Source organism: Oncorhynchus clarkii, chromosome 9 (assembly GCF_045791955.1).
Source record: "Oncorhynchus clarkii lewisi isolate Uvic-CL-2024 chromosome 9, UVic_Ocla_1.0, whole genome shotgun sequence".
NCBI classification, from domain to species: domain Eukaryota; kingdom Metazoa; phylum Chordata; class Actinopteri; order Salmoniformes; family Salmonidae; genus Oncorhynchus; species Oncorhynchus clarkii.
Window position 1 is genome coordinate 39,077,542 of NC_092155.1, and position 19,996 is coordinate 39,097,537.

Consider the following 19,996-nt stretch of genomic DNA (forward strand, 5'->3'; position numbering starts at 1 on the left):
GCTTCTTCCTTGCTGAGCGGCCTTTCAGGTTATGTCAATATAGGACTTGTTTTACTGTGGATATAGATACTTTTGTACCCGTTTCCTCCAGCATCTTCACAAGGTCCTTTGCTGTTGTTCTGGGATTAAATTGCACTTTTCATACCAGAGTACGTTCATCTCTAGGAGACAGAACGCGTCTCCTTCCTGAGCGGTATGATGGCTGCGTGGTGTTTATACTTGCGTACTATTGTTTGTACAGATGAACGTGGTACCTTCAGGATTTTGGAAATTGCTCCCAAGTATGAACCAGAGTTGTGGAGATCCACATTTTTTTTTCTGAGGTCTTGGTTAATTTCTTTTGATTTTCCCATGATGTCAAGCAAAGAGTTTGAAGGTAGGCATTGAAATACATACATCCACAGGTACACCTCCAATTGACTCAAATTATGTCAATTAGGCTATCAGAAGCTTCTAAAGTCATGACATTTTCGGGAATTTTCCAAGCTGTTTAAAGGCACAGTCAACTTAGTGTATGTAATCTTCTGACCCACTGGATTTGTGATACAATGAATTATATATGAAATAATCTGTCTGTAAACAATTGTTGAAAAATTACTTGCCAAAACTATAGTTTGTTAACAAGACATTTGTGGAGTGTTTGAAAAAAGAGTTTGTGACACCAAGTGTATGTAAACTTCCGACTTCAACTGTGTATATATGTATGTGTATATATAATTTTAAATGTGAATCACATTTTTATTTGGCGTACCCCCGACGGCATTGCCCATAACCCTGGGGATGGGAATACCTGCCCTAATGAGTTCACTGGACCATTTTTGTTAGCTGAAGTTTGGTCTTAATCCGATTTTAAAGTGATTGGGTGAAGCCTGCTACTCAGGTGCTGACAACAACAGCGAGGGAAGGCACCAGCAGCATTATATGCCAGCAGTCATATCTAATTTTTGTCTGTGCTAGTTTCTCTAGTGTGCGATCTGACTGTTTGGCTGATGATAAAACAAATACACAAAGAGAGACCCATATAGAAGTTGAAGTACTTTTCTCTATCTCTTCCTTGATCTGATATCTATGGAACAGAGCAGATGCTAAGTTGAGAGAGTACTCTGCTGTTCCTCTGTTGCCTATGTACTCTGAGGAGAGGGAAATGGGAGAAAGAGAGAGTGAAAGGGAGGTGAGGTAGCCATGTGGGATGGTATAGCGTTGAGAGGTAGCCAGCAGCGAATCTTCAGCCCCAGAGAGAATCCAGATGGTACTGTTGAAAACAACAGTAAAGATCTAAATGTCCAAAGGACCATTATCCACTCTGTCAACAATTCAACTTGCTGCAGTCAGACACTTCAGATGGTGTTTTCTTTCTGCAGCTCAGCTCAACTTTCAAAAATGACTGTGGCGGGGGGAGGGTTGACTAACTTTATTTTTGTTGCTTTGGGGAGAGTTGTGCATTTTTTTCCCCTGGTTTTCATTCCCTGTTTTGCATGTATTACTATAATTTCTTCCGTTCTTGCCACATTTCCTCATCTGCTTGCATGCACCCCTATCAAGGTGTTTCAGTACTTCCCTTATGTGCTATGCTTTTCTGCACATTTACTATGCCACAGGTCAATATATATGTCTACCAGCCGGTCTATCATGCATTCTATCCACCATTCATAGTGACCATAGTGGTTGGTGCATCGTTTGTCCAGATCTGCAATTGGCTAACTAGCAATTATACCACACATAAAATAATTCAAAGCTGCACCAATTTTCAATATAAATCCATAAGGACAAAGAGGAATAGGTGATAGGCTGTGCAGTGGAGAGTCCAGGTGCATCATTGCGCATGAAAGAACATTGAAGACCTTAGACACGCAGCTCAAAACATTCCCCTATTGATCTTGTTTAGGGACAATAAAATTATCCTACCTAAAGTAGTCTACAACATCACAATGCAATGAATAATTGCATTATTGTTTTCAAGTCAGTACAAAACTCTACTTAGGCTGTAAACTGCAGTGAAAATTTGAATAACTGCACAAAAGCACTGTGATTTTAACTTTTCCTTCCATTTGGATCCATTATAGGTCTACTCTACTCTTGACAGTTTATAAGGTCTAGAAAGGCATAGTAGCAAGCCAATCTGTATTTTTACTTCTGATACTGAGACACGCTGTCTGTTGCAGATCATAATTTTTCCAAGCTTAATGCGCGCTCTGCCTCCTCTTTGATCCGAGCGGCTATTCCTCCCGCACCTACAACCTAACTAGGGCTGTCCCTGACAAAGAAAAAATGGTCTCTTCTTTAGACCAATCGATTGGTTGAAATCTTTTAACTTTTATTTTTCCATATATAGACACTGTGTTTCAATCAAATCAGCTATATGCACTGAGCTTGTTTGATGCTTTAAGCGCACGGTTTATTTTAAATAATTAAGACACACAAATGAGAGGGAGTCCGACCGCAATTTATTTTATTGTGACGGGCAGTTCTCAGATTTGCTGCACTGTGTAAAAACAACATACAGCGAGCGACTGTGTGACTTGCACCCGTTGTCTCTTTCTCCTCCCTGCTGCAGCGACTACCTTAGGACATCAAGTGTTTATCACGCTGTCTGTGCTGCTGAAGCTGCAACATAATTACAGGCATTTCTGATTGAAAAATGTTGGTACCAAAATCCCTCATTTGTATAGTAAAAACATTCCCTATTCCCCCAACCCTTGCACTCTTTATGCATCACATGCACGTGGCGAATAGGGCCTGACCTAATAGTATATCACATCGATACATTTATTATAACAAATTCTGAACACCGTATCAGCAAAATGGATGCAGAGGACGTGACAAATAAACTCAAAACGGGGGGAATGTTTACTGGTTGCTCAGGAGGTAATGGGGAAGTCAGATGGGTGTAATACATTTGACTAGTTGTGGGAAATACTGGAGATAAAGAAAGTAAGGAGCATGCACTGCGTGCATATTAGGCTATTGCCAAACAGGTGCTGTTAGATTGCAAATTAGACTGTTTGGAACAACGTAAACAATACTAAATCAATTACAAGTGTGTACCAGACAGTCTGTTGTAAACCTTTATTACGGCAAAGACTAAAAACAGTCGTATTCATTTGTGAATGCAATTTCTGAAATAAACAGTTTATTTATTGTTTATGCTAATTATTCAAGGGTTGCTTTGTTATTTAATACAACTAAAATGCTTGATTGCATTTCAAACCATGAATGGCTCGCATGCTGTGAGATGAAATTAAGTTATGGTATTAAGACTAAACAGGATGCGTTTTTAGGCCTACAGATCAATCAATGGTGGTTATACAAGGCTGCAATACTAAGCATACTAATGATGATGATATTAATTATTATTATAATGATGATGATCATAATAGTAATAATAACAAGAAGGAGATCAAGAAAAAGGAGGGTTTATTATTATTATTATTATGATTATTAATATTATTATTATTATTATTATTATAAATATAATTTTTATGACAATTTGCAAAAGTGTAAACACAATCAATTATAAATAGCACCTCTCTGGCTTTTCTAAAAACAAAAAAAGTGTAAAGCCTTTATTACAGCATAGCAAAGATTAAAAACAGCCACATTTGTGAAATTGTTTATTTGACATGTGGTTGCATAAGGCTTGGTGCTCACGGAATCAGTAGGCTACTAAACAAATACTCAAACAGGCAACTTCAGCAGGATCCGTCTTATTCCTGTAGATACAGTATATGTGGATGATTTATAAAGCCAGGCAGATTTAACAGTTAGGCTGTTGATTATAGAGCTAATTAAGGGCTCCCGAGTGGTGCAGCAGTCTAAGACACTGCATCTCAGTGTTAGAGGTATCACTACAGACACCCTGGTTCAAATCCAGTCTGTATCACAACCAGCTGTGATTGGGAGTCCCATAGGGCAGCGCACAATTGGCCCAGCATCGTCCGGGTTTGGCCGGTGTAGGCCGTCATTGTAAATAAGAATATGTTCTTAACTGACTTACCTAGTTAAATAAAGGTTACATTTAAAAAGTTGGTTCACTCTTTCCTCACTTTTCTTAGACAATTAAGGCAATAGCTGTTTTCTTGTCTCCTAACTCCACTGCTGCCCCTGCCGCATTGTTCTCAACACCAATATGTTGATCAACTTTGCTATATGCATATGGTCAAGGAAAAGGCGTCAATTCAACAGAGCAGTGATGTTTTAGAACCGCGGACATCGACCACTATCTGTTACAAAACACCAGAAAGTTGAATGACATTCAGAGATTGTCAAGCCAAGCCTTCGATACTGGATATAAGGTAGGGAGGGATCTATTTTCTGTTTGTTGAGATAGACTATGTCAATTGGATTGTGGTGTCCCAAAGTTGGTAATCGGTATGCAGTTATGCTTTTCTTATTGGTTGTCTGGTGCATTGGCACAGAAACCTGTTGGTGCATATATTTTATCTAATTATAAATATAGCACCAGAATGTTGAAAATCTGATTTCCCCCTAGCTGATCATTGTCTGCAGCCGGGTCTGATCATACTGTAATGAAACGGGCAGATGGAGTGAGCTCAGTTCTTATTCGTGGTCGTAATCATTGGGGGGGGGGGGGGTGCAATTTGTTATACAGTACAAGGGGAGGTTCATGTGAAAATATTATTTGCGTTGGGGGGATTTATGACACCTCGAGATGGACTCCCCCCCCCAGTAACTATCCATTTCAGTAAGTAACTCAAGCAATTTCCTGTCCATTCATAATTAATGAAAATGCTGAGGAAGGTACTCCGTGTGAGGAAAATGGCTAGGCGATCAGTGTGCACATAAATGTAGCTATATTGGCCCTGATGGCTGGGTTCCAGAGAACAGCCATGTACAGAGCAGTTTCCCTTAACGGTAGAGTGGCATTTGTGCAATTCCACGTTAACCGAATTACGCTTTGATTCACATTTTTCACTTTAAAATGTATGCCAAACAAAAACCATTGATTTCAAAGTTTAACAAACTATTAGTGATGGGGAAAAAAATTAGTTACACTTCGGCATATTCATTTTGATGATATTGTTTTGACAATATCGCAGTTGGTTTTGTGCTAGTCGTCTGTACCTGTACCAAAACTCCAGTATGTTTCCTTCATAGTGTCGGGGGTTCACCTTGGGGTCATGATAGTGGCTGCACCAAATGTTTGATGTATTATAATAATTGATTATGCTTATGTTGTATTAATAGAAGGGGAGGGGTTATAAGACCCCTCCCTCCTTACCTGTATAGGGTCCTAGACTACAGATTAACAATGTGTTCATTATTCATTATAAAGGTTTAATATTGTTCCAGTCTTTTCCAGTCTCTGCCTCTTATAAAGAAACTGTCTGAGAAATGTGTGACAGACAGAACTCTGTAGGGGAGTGTAAGAGATTAGAGACAAGTCAGACATTCCACTATAAATCAACTTGGGGAGTGGACATTTACTGCTATTTTAGATAACACTAAAACTCTTGTTTATATAGCTGTGTAGGCATGGTTTTGGTCTCATGAGTAGAATGATGTAGGCAGTGCAGAACAATTTGCAGAACTTACTCAGAAACATGCATGCTATGTTCCTGTTCTCAACTTCTGTCTGCAATTGCATTAAATTAATGATTGATTTACTTTAAAGATATTGTCTGAATGCTAATTTCACCAATGAGCAAATGATTGACAAGGAACGAACCCCAACATTAGCTTGTTCTCCATCTTCTTTTGAAATAGTGAGGCAATTTGGTTTCAGCGCTTTTTAATTTTTTTACATGACTGATCAAAACGTGTTTTCTCATGTCTCTTCTTGTCCCTCTGCAGCAGACATATATGGTGAGCAATATGATTGGAACATCGAATTGCAGTAAAATCACAGTATCGAATCTCAATAATTATAGAATCGTGAGAATCGCAATACTTATTGTATCGGCACCAAAGTATCATAATAATATCGTATCGTGAGGTCCCTGGCAATTACCCAGCCTACAAACCATATAACTCTATGCACAAGCACTACTTTAAATAATTTACACAAATGTTCACAAAAACACATTTACTGGAAGAACTGTGCAGATGCTAAATTTGGTAACAGAATTACAGTAAAATCTCGCTCAGTTTTTTAGGAGACCACGTTTTCTGAATTGAGATTCAAAGATCTCTGCAGAAGGAATGTGGTGTCAGCGACCTACAGTAGGTGAAGTGGATTTTCACCCGCTAACGGAATTACGGTCCCTGATCTGTACTATACAGAATGCATAATTATGGATACGAATATCATTCTCTTCATGGTGATGTATCCTGAATAGGTACACAAAGGTAGAAATATGTAATGTCCTTGTTTTGCATATTTGGTTATTATTCTACGCACTGGCTATTTTTGTAATAAGCTTCGCCCCCCAAACAAGACCACATTTGGTTGGTCCAGACCAAAAAACAATTATAGACGTCTATGTTTTACCAGTTTGGACATCACACATTTTACAGTACTGGTTGATTACATTTGTTCAAATGCAATGTATTTTCCACGTTCGTTCCAGGTCACAATACACCTCCAAATGAATTGAAACCCTCCCTCGAGAAGTGAGCGCTATCCTCTTCCCATACAGTCCTTGTAAAACAGTTGTTGTTACCTAAAGGTTGAAATGAGGAATTCTACCCACTTGTCTTGGGTTCTCTGGAGTATCTAAAAAAAATAAAAAAAAAATAAATGTGGAGCTACATTCCAGCACAGCTTGTGGCCAACCAGACGTATGCCTCTATCATTATAGGCATGGTGGCACGGTGGGGATATTGTGATCTCTCCAATCGAATGTGGATCTAATTGCGTTGCATTATTTGCAAATATTGTTATTGTTATTATTGTTGTAAGATATATTGTCAGGGATTTCAATTTGGTTACTTTGTTTCGTGGGTACGGTGCATTTGGAAAGTATTCAAACCCCTTGACATTTTCCACATTTTGTTACGTTAGTCTTAATAATAACCTATAACGACAAAGCAAAAAGCACATTTAAAACAAAAACCATCACATTTTACATACGTATTCAGACCCTTTACTCAGTACTTTGTTGAAGCAGCGAGCAGCGCTCGGGTTCAAGTCTGGGCTCTGGCTGGCCGACTCAATGACATTAAGAGACTTGTCCCGAAGCCACTCCTGCGTTGTCTTGGCTCTGTGCTTAGGGCTGTTGTCCTGCTGGAAGGTCCCAGTCTGAGGTCCTGAGCGCTCTGGAGCAGGTTTTCATGAATGATCTCTCTGTACTTTGCTCTGTTCATATTTCCCTCGATCCTGACTGGTCTCCCAGTCCCTGCCCCTGAAAAACATCCCCACAGCATGATGCTGCCACCACCATGCTTCTCCGTAGGGAGGGTGCCAGTTTTCCTCCAGATGTGATGCTTGGCATTCAGGCCAGAGTTCAATCTTGGTTTCATCAGACCACATAATCTCGTTTCTCATGGTCTGAGAGTCCTTTAGGTGCTTTTTGGCAATCTCCAAGTGGACTGTCATTTGCTTTTTACTGTGGAGTGGCTTCCCTCTGCCACTCTACCATAAAGACCTGATTGGTGGAGTGCTGCAGAGATGGTTGTCCTTCTGGAAGGTTCTCCCATCTGCACAGAGGTACTCTGGAGCTCTGTCAGAGTGTCCATCAGGACCTCCCTGATCAAGTCCCATCTCCTTCTTCTAAATCATGTCCAATCAATTGAATTTACCACAGGTGGACTCCAATCAAGTTGTAGAAACATCTCAAGGACGATCAATGGAAACAGGATGAAACAAGTCTCATAGCAAAGGGTCTGAATATATATATATATATATATATATATATATATATATATATATATATAGAGAGAGAGAGAGAGAGAGAGAGAGAGAGAGAGAGAGAGAGAGAGAGAGAGAGAGAGAGAGAGAGAGAGAGAGAGAGAGAGAGAGAGAGAGAGAGAGAGAGAGAGAGAGAGAGAGAGAGAGAGAGAGAGAGAGAGAGAGAGAGAGAGAGAGAGAGAGAGAGAGAGAGAGAGAGAGAGAGAGAGAGAGAGAGAGAGAGAGAGAGAGAGAGAGAGAGACTTGACTTTTTGTCTTTCTTTATTGAAATACAGACAGCCCCCCCAACACACCATATCTCCTCAAACATCTCCACACATTTGATCATTTTATAGAACTCAAACTCAACCCTAAGGCGCGCAGAGACCATCCCATTAAACAGTAGTAAAGGGTCTGTTATCCCCCCACCTTTAACCCTGTTCCTCCTTGTTAGCCAAATAGCTAACTTTGCCTGAGCAAACAGAAAATTCAACAAAACACATTTTTCTTTCTCCTTACTCGAATACCTGTATCCCATTATAAACATCCCAACAGCAAAAACCACCCCCAACCTGTCACACAGACATTCCAACAGAGACATTAATGGCATTAACCTGGTGCACACAGAAAACACATGAATTACAGTTTCTTTCATTTGACAGAAAGGACACCCCTGCCCAATTCCCGGATCAACCCGTGCCAACCAGCTGTTAGTGGCCAGGGCTCCATGAAGAACCCTCCACTGGAGGTCCCCTGACCTCTTTGGTACTGGTGGTTTGTAGAGCGCCCTCCATCTAAAACCCACCATACTCTCCGCCCCACATACCCCCTGCCACTGATGTGCCTTCACTCCTGTTAGGCTTATAATGCTCCTAACCTTAACACAGAGGTTGTAGAGGGCTTTACCTCCCACCTCCTCAAACTCCCCCAGGCTCGGAGTGTTAAAATCTAACAAGTCCTCCAGACCCCCTTGCCAGTCTCCAGTCTCTGCCGTCACCTGCAGTGGCGGGAACATTGGTGGCCCCTCTCCCTTTGGCCTCTCAAACACCCCCCTTACCGGCTCAGACCTCCTCCAGGAATCTCTCCAGCAGCCTAAGAGACGTTATTCCTGTTTGTTGCGCCAAGACCTCCGGGGTTTTCCACCCCTCCTCTCCCAGCAGTCTCAGGTCACCCAGCCTTTGTAAACCCCCTGCCATCAGTTGCCTCTGCAGGGTGGCCGACTGAACCGATCTCAAAGGGATGGCTGGGTTGTGGAAGATAGGCTCCTCCCACACCCACTGCCCAGGCTCCACACCCCCTTCTCGTGTGGGCCTTAGCAGCTGCCAGGCCCTCAGCACCGCAGAGTAAAACTCTGAGAGACCTGCTGTACTCAGCCTCTCCAGCTTCATGAGGAACAGCTGCCGGTCCAACCCTAATCCGCCAGCTCTCCTCAGCAGCGCGCATGCTGGTTCCCTCCAGCCAACATCAGTGTGGTACAGCAGTCTCTGCACCGCCTTTAGTCGGAAAGCAGCCATCCTGCTCTCCAGCTCCACCAGGCCCTGTCCTCCTTCGTGGACGGTCATGTACAAAACTGCTGCCTTCAGCCAGTGATGTCCCGACCAAAAGAAGTCCACCAGCTTGCGTTGCAGGTCTGCAAGCAGACCGGCGGGGGGGTTGAGGACAGCCAGTTTATGCCACAAGGAAGATGCCACCAGGTTGTTGATTATCAGCACCCTCCCTCTATATGACACTTGGGACAGGAGCCACCTCCACCTGGCCAGTCTTGACACCACTGCCTGTGACAGCCCCTCCCAGTTCTTGCTGACCCACCTCTCCGAGCCCAGGTACACCCCCAACACTTTAAGCCCTTCACAACCCCACTGCAAACCCCCTGGAAGCAGAGGAAGAGCCCTATCCCCCCATGCCCCACATAACAGAGCTTTGCTCTTTCCCCAGTTTACCTTAGCTGATGAAGCTCCCTCGTACACCTTCAGACTAGTCTCTAGTTCCTGCATATCTTGGCCATCCCTGACCATCACAGAAACATCATCTGCATATGCTGAGACTGCTATTCCTGTCACCACATCCATGCCTGTCCAGCACACTCCCCGCAGTCTCCTGCGTAGCAGTCCTAAAAAAGGCTCAATGGCTAGTGTGTACAGCTGCCCAGATAGAGGGCATCCTTGTCTAATGCCCCGTCTCACCCAGACTGGCCTACTGAGCCCCCCTCCCACCTTAACCATACATGACGCCCCAGCATACAACAGCTTCACACAGGTCACAAAACTCTTCCCAAACCCAAACACAGACATCACATTAAACAGATACTCATGATCCACTCTATCAAAAGCCTTCTCTTGATCTAAAGAGACCAGTCCAAAGTTCACATTAGAACCTCTCGACAAGTCCAACATGTCCCTAATCAAGAACAAGTTGTCCGTGATTGAGCGTCCCGGTACACAATATGTCTGGTCCTTGTGTATTATAGAGTCCAGATGGGACTTCAGTCTGTTAGAGAGGACCTTGGCAAAAATCTTGTAGTCCGCACAGAGTAATGCCACAGGCCTCCAGTTCTTAAGTTCACACAAGTCCCCTTTTTTGGGCAGGAGAGTCAGAGCCGCCCGACGGCAGCTCATCGGCAACTCTCCTACCCCGACGCATTCACGCAACACGCAAAAGAAATCCTGTCCAATTGTTCCCCAGAATTTTTGGTAAAATTCCACTGGAAGTCCATCGACCCCAGGTGCACGACCGGGGGACATCTGGGTTACTGCCTCTGCCAGTTCATGTGACAACAGAGGAATGTCCATTTCATCCCTCTGTGCCCGAGAGAGCTTAGGGAGTCCTGCGAACAAGACCTGAGCACACATAGGATCACACATTTCTGCCCTATACAATTCAGTATAAAACTCCACAGTCCGCTCCCGCATCTCCCCCACCACAGAGGTCACCCGCCCATCAGACAGCCGTAGACAATGCATACCCTTGGCTTCACTGCTCTGTCTTTCCAAACCAAAGAAGAAGGAGCTGGGAGCATCCATCTCCTTGAGCATGGAGAACCTAGCTCTTACAAGTGCTCCCTTTGCTTTAACCTGGAAAAAACTGCCCAGGTCCCTACGTAATTTGGCTAAGTTAGCCTGGAGGCCTACATTGCCTTGCCCCACCATCTCTACCTCCATCTCACTAATACACCGCTCTAGTTCCCCCAATACTCTCCTAGCCTCTGAGGATGAGAGAGCAGTATACTGTTGACAGAAAAGCCGAATTTGCACTTTCCCCACATCCCACCATTGACTCAGAGACTCATACTCCTCTCTTCGCTGCCCCCATCTTTCCCAAAAAGTCTGGAAACCTGAGCAAAAAGTGGCATCTTGTAAGAGCTTTACATTGAACTTCCAATAAGATGCCTGCCGGGGCCCTGGTGAAATAGACAGCCGAGCCATGGTTATGTGGTGATCCGAAAACCCCACTGGGAGAATGGTAGCACCCAGTAGCCTATTGCTCTGATTCCTGGACATGTAAAAACGATCAAGTCGAGCTGCACTCACCCTAGCCCCAAAAACCTTCACCCACGTATACTGTCTTGTGTTTGGATGTTTAGTTCTCCAAACATCCACTAGGTCAAACTGATTAAAGATATCCCTTAACACTCCCACTGACACTGAATGAGGCTCTTCCCCATTTCTGTCTTTTGTAAAATCCATTGTACAGTTCCAGTCACCTCCGATCACCAGCGTCTCCTCAGGCGCTACTTGTGAGAGTTCCTGTCTAAGACTCCCAAATAGAACCCCTCTTTCTCTCCCTGTGTTAGGCGCATACACATTTATAAAGACAAAACACATGTTGTTAATTTCTGCTTTAACAACAAGCAACCTACCCCTACACACCTCCTTTGAGGAGCAAATTTTTACAGCCAGACCCGGTGCAAAAAGGACTGCCACCCCTGCACTAAGATTTGTCCCATGGCTCAACACACTTGCCCCTTTCCACCAGAGCCCCCAATCAACTTCATTCACCACATCACTATGCGTCTCCTGCAGAAACAACACCTGTACTTTTTTTTGTTTTACATATTCACCCAACACACTCCTCTTTCCCGCATCTCTGGCGCCATTTATATTGAGCGAGCCTACCCGAAGAGTCTCCATAAGAAGTGGGAGAAAAGCCAGCAGAGAAATAGACCAATAGCAAAGCTCAAAAAGCCCCAGTGTCAGTAAGAAATTAAACATTTAAACAGTGTCTGAAGGTAAACCTTTACGCACTGTTGTGACCCACTTCCTCAACCTAAACCGTTTCCTGGGTGAGAGGACACCATGCCCCTCATTTCTCATAGCATGTTGTACTGATCTTACAAACTTTCTAGGATCAGGAAAAAAAGCCTCAAGATTAACTTTTTTCCCCTTAGTCTCATTCAGGAACCTTGTCAGTTCTCTCAACGTGTACTTAGACCCCTCGGGTTGACTGGCTGTCAGCTCCGGGCCAATTGAAGAGGAGTCTGAAAAAAATAACTCCTCATCCTCTTCCTCAGACTCACTTTCCTCCTCTTCTCTATCTCCCACCCTGACCACCTGCCCTTTCTCTCTGGTTAGGGCCTCACCCACAGCAACAGGCAACATTTCCATGGTGCCTTTGTCCACACCCTTTTTCTTTTTCCTCTTGACACCCTCCTCCTCCCCCCTAATCTCTTACACTTCCCCACTATACTCTCCTCATCCACTAGAATAACCTGACTAGACGCAGTATCATCTGCACCACCCTCCATAGCATGACTAGGGCCAGCCTCAGCTACACCACCCTCCATAGCATGACTAGGGCCAGCCTCAGCTACACCACCCTCCATAGCATGACTAGGCCCAGCATCATCTGCACCACCCTCCATAGCATGACTAGGGCCAGCCTCAGCTACACCACCCTCCATAGCATGACTCGGCCCAGCATTATCTGCACCACCCTCCATAGCATGACTCGGCCCAGCATCATCTGCACCACCCTCCATAGCATGTCTAGGCCCAGCCTCAGCTACCCCACCATCTCTAGCCTGACTAGACCCAGCCTCTGCTTCTCCACCATCTCTAGCCTGACTAGACCCAGCCTCCACTACCCTACCATCTCTAGCCTGACTAGACCCAGCCTCTGCTTCTCCACCATCTCTAGCCTGACTAGACCCAGCCTCCACTACCCTACCATCTCTAGCCTGACTAGGCCCAGCCTCATCTACACCACCATCTCTAGACTGACTAGGCCCAGCCTCTACTATCTGCATCTCCTTACCCCCTGCATTTTGACCTCGATTTCCCCCACCTGCCGTTGTACCCTCACCTTGTCTATGGCCTTTATGTGGGCACGCAAAACTCTTGTGCCCCAAATCCCCACATTCAAAACACCGTAGACTATCTGTGCTGGCAAAACCGGCATAGAGCCCCTCCCCATGCCTCACTTTAAAATGCACATTTAGCTGTTGCTCATTATTGTTCAGAAACATAAACACTTGCCTCCTGAACGAAACAACGTGCTTAACGGCATCTGCCTGAAAACCTGCTGACAGTACACGGAAACCGCTAGCAAACTTACCAAAACGACTCAGCTCTTTCCTAATTTGATCATCCGTAATAAACGGAGGCAAATTTGCCACTACAACTCTTGTTGAAGGGGTAGAGAGAGGTGAAATTGACACCAACACATCCCTTACAAATATTCCGCTAGCAATTAGCCTACCGACCAAATTAGCCCTTTTCATGAACACAACCACAGCTTTGTTCATTCTAGAAGCAGAATGTATAAACTCAGCTCCTACCTGTTCACCGACCGCGAGCAGAACCTCCTCCACCTTAACTCCTTTCTCAGGAACACACCTGAATCCATGCTGTATCGACAGCGTCTCCTCCGCGCTAGGCTGAGAAGCCATTGCGCACACTACACCTTCCAACCCCCAGGAAAGTTACTCTGTCCTCCTCCACCCTAACTTTGAAAAAAAAACTTTGGATACCGCTAAAAACAAATATTTCATTAACCCTCCACCATAGAAAATAACATGTAAATAAAAGAATCAAGAAAGTTAGTTAGGATAGAGCTTTCCACACCAAACACTCAAACTCCAAAAAACTCCCAGCATGGAGAGAGAGAGAGAGAGAGAGAGAGAGAGAGAGAGAGAGAGAGAGAGAGAGAGAGAGAGAGAGAGAGAGAGAGAGAGAGAGAGAGAGAGAGAGAGAGAGAGAGAGAGAGAGAGAGAGAGAGAGAGAGAGAGAGAGAGAGAGAGAGAGAGAGAGAGAGAGAGAGAGAGAGAGAGAGAGAGAGAGAGAGAGAGAGAGAGAGAGAGAGAGACTGCCCTACTATCTAGACCACCCTCAGCTGTGCTCTGGACACTATATGTGAACTGATTGTCCCCCATCTATCTTCAAAGCTAGTGCTGCTAGGTGACCTAAACTGGAACATGCTTAACACCTCAGCCATCCTACAATCTAAGCTTGATGCCCTCACACAAATGATCAATGAACCTACCAGGTACCACCCCAAAGCCGTAATCACGGGCACCCTCATAGACATCATCCTAACCAACTCGCCCTCTAAATACACCTCTGCTGTTTTCAACCAAGATCTCAGCGATCACTGCCTCATTGCCTGCATCCGTAATGGGTCAGCTTAAGCGACCTCCACTCATCACTGTCAAACACGCCCTGAAACACTTTCTAATCGATCTGGCCCGTGTATCCTGGAAGGATATTGACCTCATCCCGTCAGTAGAGGATGCCTGGTTATTTAAAAAAAAATGCCTTCCTCACCATCTTAAATAAGCATGCCCCATTCAAGAAATTTAGAACCAGGTTCTCTCCAGACCTGACTGCCCTTAACCAACATAAAAACATCCTATGGCGTTCTGCATTGGCATCGAACAGCCCCCGAAAGCCAAGGCTAGCTTTTTCAAGCAGAAATTTGCTTCCTGCAACACAAACTCAAAAATGTTCTGGGACACCGTAAAGTCCATGGAGAATAAGAACACCTCCTCCCAGCTGCCCACTGCACTGAGGATAGGAAACTCTGTCACCACCGATAAATCTACTATAATTGAGAATTTCAATAAGCATTTTTCTATTGCTGGCCATGCTTTCCACCTGGCTACCCCTACCCCGGTCAACAGCACTGTACCCCCCCCCCCCCCACAGCAACTCGCCCAAGCCTTCCCCATTTCTCCTTCTCCCAAATCCAGTCAGCTGATGTTCTGAAAGAGCTGCAAAATCTGGACCCCTACAAATCAGCCGGGCTAGACAATCTGGACCCTTTCTTTCTAAAATGATCTGCCGAATTTGTTGAAACCCCTATTTACTACCCTGTTCAAACTCTCTTTCGTGTCGTCTGAGATTCCCAGAGATTGGAAAGCAGCTGCGGTCATCCCCCTCTTCAAAGGGGGGGACACTCTTGACCCAAACTGCTACAGACCTATACCTATCCTACCCTGCTTTTCTAACGTCTCCGAAAGCCAAGTCAACAAACAGATTACTGACCAAACAGCACCTCAGCCACGCTCAAGGTCCTAAACGATATCTTAACCACCATCGATAAGAAACAATACTGTGCAGCCGTATTCATTGACCTGGCAAAGGCTTTCGACTCTGTCAATTACCACATCCTCATCGGCAGACTCGATAGCCTTGGTTTCCCAAATGATTGCCTTGCCTGGTTCACCAACTACTTCTCTGATAGAGTTCAGTGTGTCAAATCGGAGGGCTTGTTGTCCGGGCCTCTTGCAGTCTCTATGGGGGTGCCACAGGGTTCAATTCTTGGGCTTACTCTCTTCTCTGTATACATCAATGATGTCGCTCTTGTTGCTGGTGAGTCTCTGATCCACCTCTACGCAGACGACACCATTCTGTATACTTCTAGCCCTTCTTTGGACACTGTGTTAACAACCCTCCAGACTAGCTTCAATGCCATACAACTCTCCTTCCGTGGCCTCCAACTGCTCTTAAATACAAGTAAAACTAAATGCATGCTCTTCAACCGATCGCTGCCTGTACCTTCCCGCCCGTCCAGCATCACTACACTGGACGGTTCTGACTTAGAATATGTGGACAACTACAAATACCTAGGTGTCTGGTTAGACTGTAAACTCTCCTTCCAGACTCGCATCAAACATCTCCAATCCAAAGTTAAATCTAGAATTGGATTCCTATTTCGCAACAAATCATCCTTCACTCATGCTGCCAAACATACCCTCTTAAAACGGACTATCCTCCCGATCCTCGAGTTCGGCGATGTCATTTACAAAATAGCCTCCAATACTCTACTCAATAAATTTTATGCAGTCTATCACAGTGCCATCCGTTTTGTCACCAAAGCCCCATATACTACCCACCACTGCAACCTGTACGCTGGACCTCGCTTCATATTCGTCACCAAACCCACTGGCTCCAGGTCATCTACAAGACCCTGCTAGGTAAAGTCCCCCCTTATCTCAGCTCGCTGGTCACCATAGCAGCACCCACCTGTAGCACGTGCCCCAGCAGGTATATCTCTCTGGTCACCCCCAAAACCAATTCCGCCTCTCCTTCCAGTTCTCTGCTTCCAATGACTGGAACGAACTACAAAAATCTCTGAAACTGGAAACACTTATCTCCCTCACTAGCTTTAAGCACCAGCTGTCAGAGCAGCTCACATATTACTGCACCTGTACATAGCCCATCTCTATAATTTAGCCCAAACAACTACCTCTCCCCTACTGTATTTATTTATTTATTTATTTTACTCCTTTGCACCCCATTATTTATATTTCTACTTCGCGCATTCTTCCACTGCAAATCTATCATTCCAGTGTTTTACTTGCTATATTGTATTTACTTCTCCACCATGGGCTCTTTTTTTTTTTTTGCCTTCACCTCCCTTATCTCACCTCATTTGCTTACATTGTATATAGACTTATTTTTCTACTGTATTATTGACTTATTGACTGTTTTCACTCCATGTGTAACTCTGTGTTGTTGAATGTCTCGAACTGCTTTGCTTTATCTTGGCCAGGTCGCAATTGTAAATTAGAACTTGTTCTCAACTTGCCTACCTGGTTAAATAAATGTGATAGAAAATAAATAAAAATGATTTGTTAAACTTTGAAATCAGTGTTTTCTTTTTGGCATACATTTTAAAGGGAACAATTTGATTCTCAGTGTAATTCAGTTTCCGTGTAATTGGCCTAACTTATCTGTTCAGTTTGGTCTTTTCTATTGTAGGCAGCTCTTAGCAAAGCACTCTGCTGCAGGGTCCCTGTAATATGTCTTATATATCACTATACTTAATCACTGACTGAATGAAGAAACCAAGCTAGATAGCTAGTCATTTATATTGTCATATATTGATTAATTGATCATTGTTTCAATTAGATGTTTCCATATACTGTGCGCTAGTATTGAATATTAACTTACAATGAATTGATTAACACACTAATCTATTGCCTCTTTGTTTTCCAGATCTGAATGTGACAGTTCCAGAATGGTCAGGTATGTACACCATTACTCATGATGTAATGCACGTATTCAGGTAGCACTTTATTAACTCTGACCAAGGACACTCTTTCTCTGTCTGTCTTTCTCTCTGTTTTCCTCTCTCTTTCTTTCTCGCTCTCTCTCCACCCACGATTTCTCTTGAGTAGGTTCTGGTTCTAGATAACATATGATGCCTTACATTCTCCGGTCTATAGCTGACGAACCCTGTGATTAAAACATGCTGCAGTAGCAGAGACCTGAGTGATTGTCCTCAGGTGATGATAGTAGCAGCTAGGTGCTGATGATGTGTCTCAATATCCACTAGTGGCCATTATGATGGGGGAAATGATGGGTTTGAGAGTTGAGTGCAACCCAAGGTTGCATTGAGGTTGTGTTGAGTGCAACCCATGACTGCATTGAGTACAATTAACTGTTGTATTTGAGTTATACCGTCTCTGTGGCATGAGGTTTATATGGGAGTGTCTCAGTAAATGTGAAAGCAGTGGAGTGATTTAAAGTTGGAATCAGCATACATCATTGATGTGATGTGCCTAGGGCTGGAAAACATGACTGGCATGTTGAGTAGAGGTGCTTTGCTTCCCAGTCCCTAGTAAATAAGCCCAGTTGTCTCCAGCTCCTTCTCTCCATAGTATATAGATGTAATATCTTGGGTAAGCAGCACATATGCTCCTGTTGAGCAGATGGTGAATTACACTCTTCCTCCTGCCTCTCAAGTGTTGTCTGTCTCAGCTTTCTGAGAATGGAGAGACCCTAGAGGAGCTGAGTTTGTGTGGTTGATATACATTGGTGTAAAAATACTTGAAAGTACTACTTAAGTAGGTTTTTGGTGTCTGTGCTTTACTTTACCATTTATATTTTTGACAACTTTTACTACACTACATTCCTAAAGAAAGTACTTTTTACTTTTCCCTGACACCCAAAAGTAATTCACACACTACTGCCTCTGATGTGGCGGACTCACTAAACACAAATGCTTTGTTTGTAAATGAGGTGTTGGAGTGTGCCCCTGGCTATCTGTAAATTAAGAAAACAACAAGTTTGCTTAATATAAGGAATTTGAAATAATTATACTTTTACTTTTGATACATAAGTACAACAATTACATTTACTTGTGGTACTTATGTATATTTAAAACCAAATACTTTTAGACTTTTACTCCAGTAGTATTTTACTGGGTGACTTTCACTTTTACTTGAGTCATTTTCTTTTCAGGTATCTTTACTTTTAGTATGACATTTGAGTACTTTTTCCACCACTGTTGATATACAGATGAACTAAGTTTTTAACAATTCCTGACATTTAATCCTAGTAAAAATCCCCTGTTTTAGGTCAGTAAGGATCAACACTTTATTTTAAGAATGTGAAATGTCAGAATAATAGTAGAGAGAGTGAATTATTTCAGCTTTTATTTATTTCATCACATTCCCAGTGGGTCAGAAGTTTACATACACTCAATTAGTATTTGGTAGCATTGCATTTAAATTGTTTAACTTGGGTCAAACGTTTCGGGTAGCCTTCCACAAGCTTCCCACAATAAGTTGGGTGAATTTTGGCCATTCCTCCTGACAGAGCTGGTGTACATGAGTCAGGTTTGTAGGCCTCCTTGCTCACACACGCTTTTTCAGTTCTGCCCACAAATGATCTATTATCTTTGTGATGGCCACTCCAATACCTTGACTTTGTTGTCCTTAAGCCATTTTGCCACAACTTTGGAAGTATGCTTGGGGTCATTGTCCATTTGGAAGACCCATTTGCGACCAAGCTTTAACTTCCTGACTGATGTCTTGAGATGTTGTTCAATATATCCACTTAATTTTTCTCCTCATTATGCCATCTATTTTGTGAAGTGCACCAGTCCTTCCTGCAGTAAAGCACCCCCACAACATGAACATGATGCTGCCACCCCTGTGCTTCACGGCTGGGATGGTGTTCTTTGGTTTGCAAGCCTCCCCCTTTTTCCTCAAAACATAACGATGGTCATTATGACCAAACAGTTCTATTTTTGTTACATTAGACCAGAGGACATTTCTCCAAGAAGTGTGATCTTTGTCTCCATGTGCAGTTGCAAACCATAGTCTGGCTTTTTTTTATGGTGGTTTTGGAGGAGTGGCTTCTTCCTTGCTGAGTGGCCTTTCAGGTTATGTTTTACTCTGGATATATATAAATTTGTACCTGTTTCCTCCAGCACCTGTTTCCTCCACAAGGTCCTTTGCTGCTGTTGTGCTATTGATTTGCACTTTTCGCACCAAAATACGTTCATCTCTAGGAGACAGAACGCTTCTCCTTCCTGAGTGGTATGACGGCTGTGTGGTCCCATGGTGTATATACTTGCCTACTATTGTTTGTACAGATGGTCGTGGTTCCTTCAGGCATTTGGAAATTCCTCCCAAGGATGAACCAGACTTGTGGAGGTCTACAATTATTTTTCTGAGGTCTTGGCTGATTTCTTTAGATTTTTTTCCATGATGTCAAGCAAATACATCCACAGGTACACCTCCAATTGACTCCGATGTTGTCAATTACCCTATCAGAAGCTTCTAAAGCCATGATGTTATTTTCTGTAATTTTTCAAGCTGTTTAAAGGCACAGTCAACTTAGTGTATGTTAACTTCTGACCCACTGGAATTGTGATACAATGAGTTATAAGTGAAATAATCTGTCTGTAAACAATTGTTGGACAAATGACTTGTGTCATGCACAAAGTAGATGTCCTAACCGACTTGCAATAACTATAGTTTAA

General features: G+C 43.5%; 1 protein-coding gene across 2 annotated transcripts in view; it reads left to right on the plus strand.

Annotated features, from left to right (window-relative positions):
• LOC139416277 (IQ motif and SEC7 domain-containing protein 1-like) overlaps positions 1–19,996 on the plus strand; it is a 192,965-nt gene that overhangs the window by 42,381 nt on the left and 130,588 nt on the right. For both annotated transcript variants that reach the window (XM_071164740.1, XM_071164746.1), the window contains exon 2: positions 17,221–17,250. In XM_071164740.1, coding sequence (XP_071020841.1) covers positions 17,221–17,250 — 30 coding nt within the window. The remainder of the gene's footprint in view (positions 1–17,220; positions 17,251–19,996) is intronic.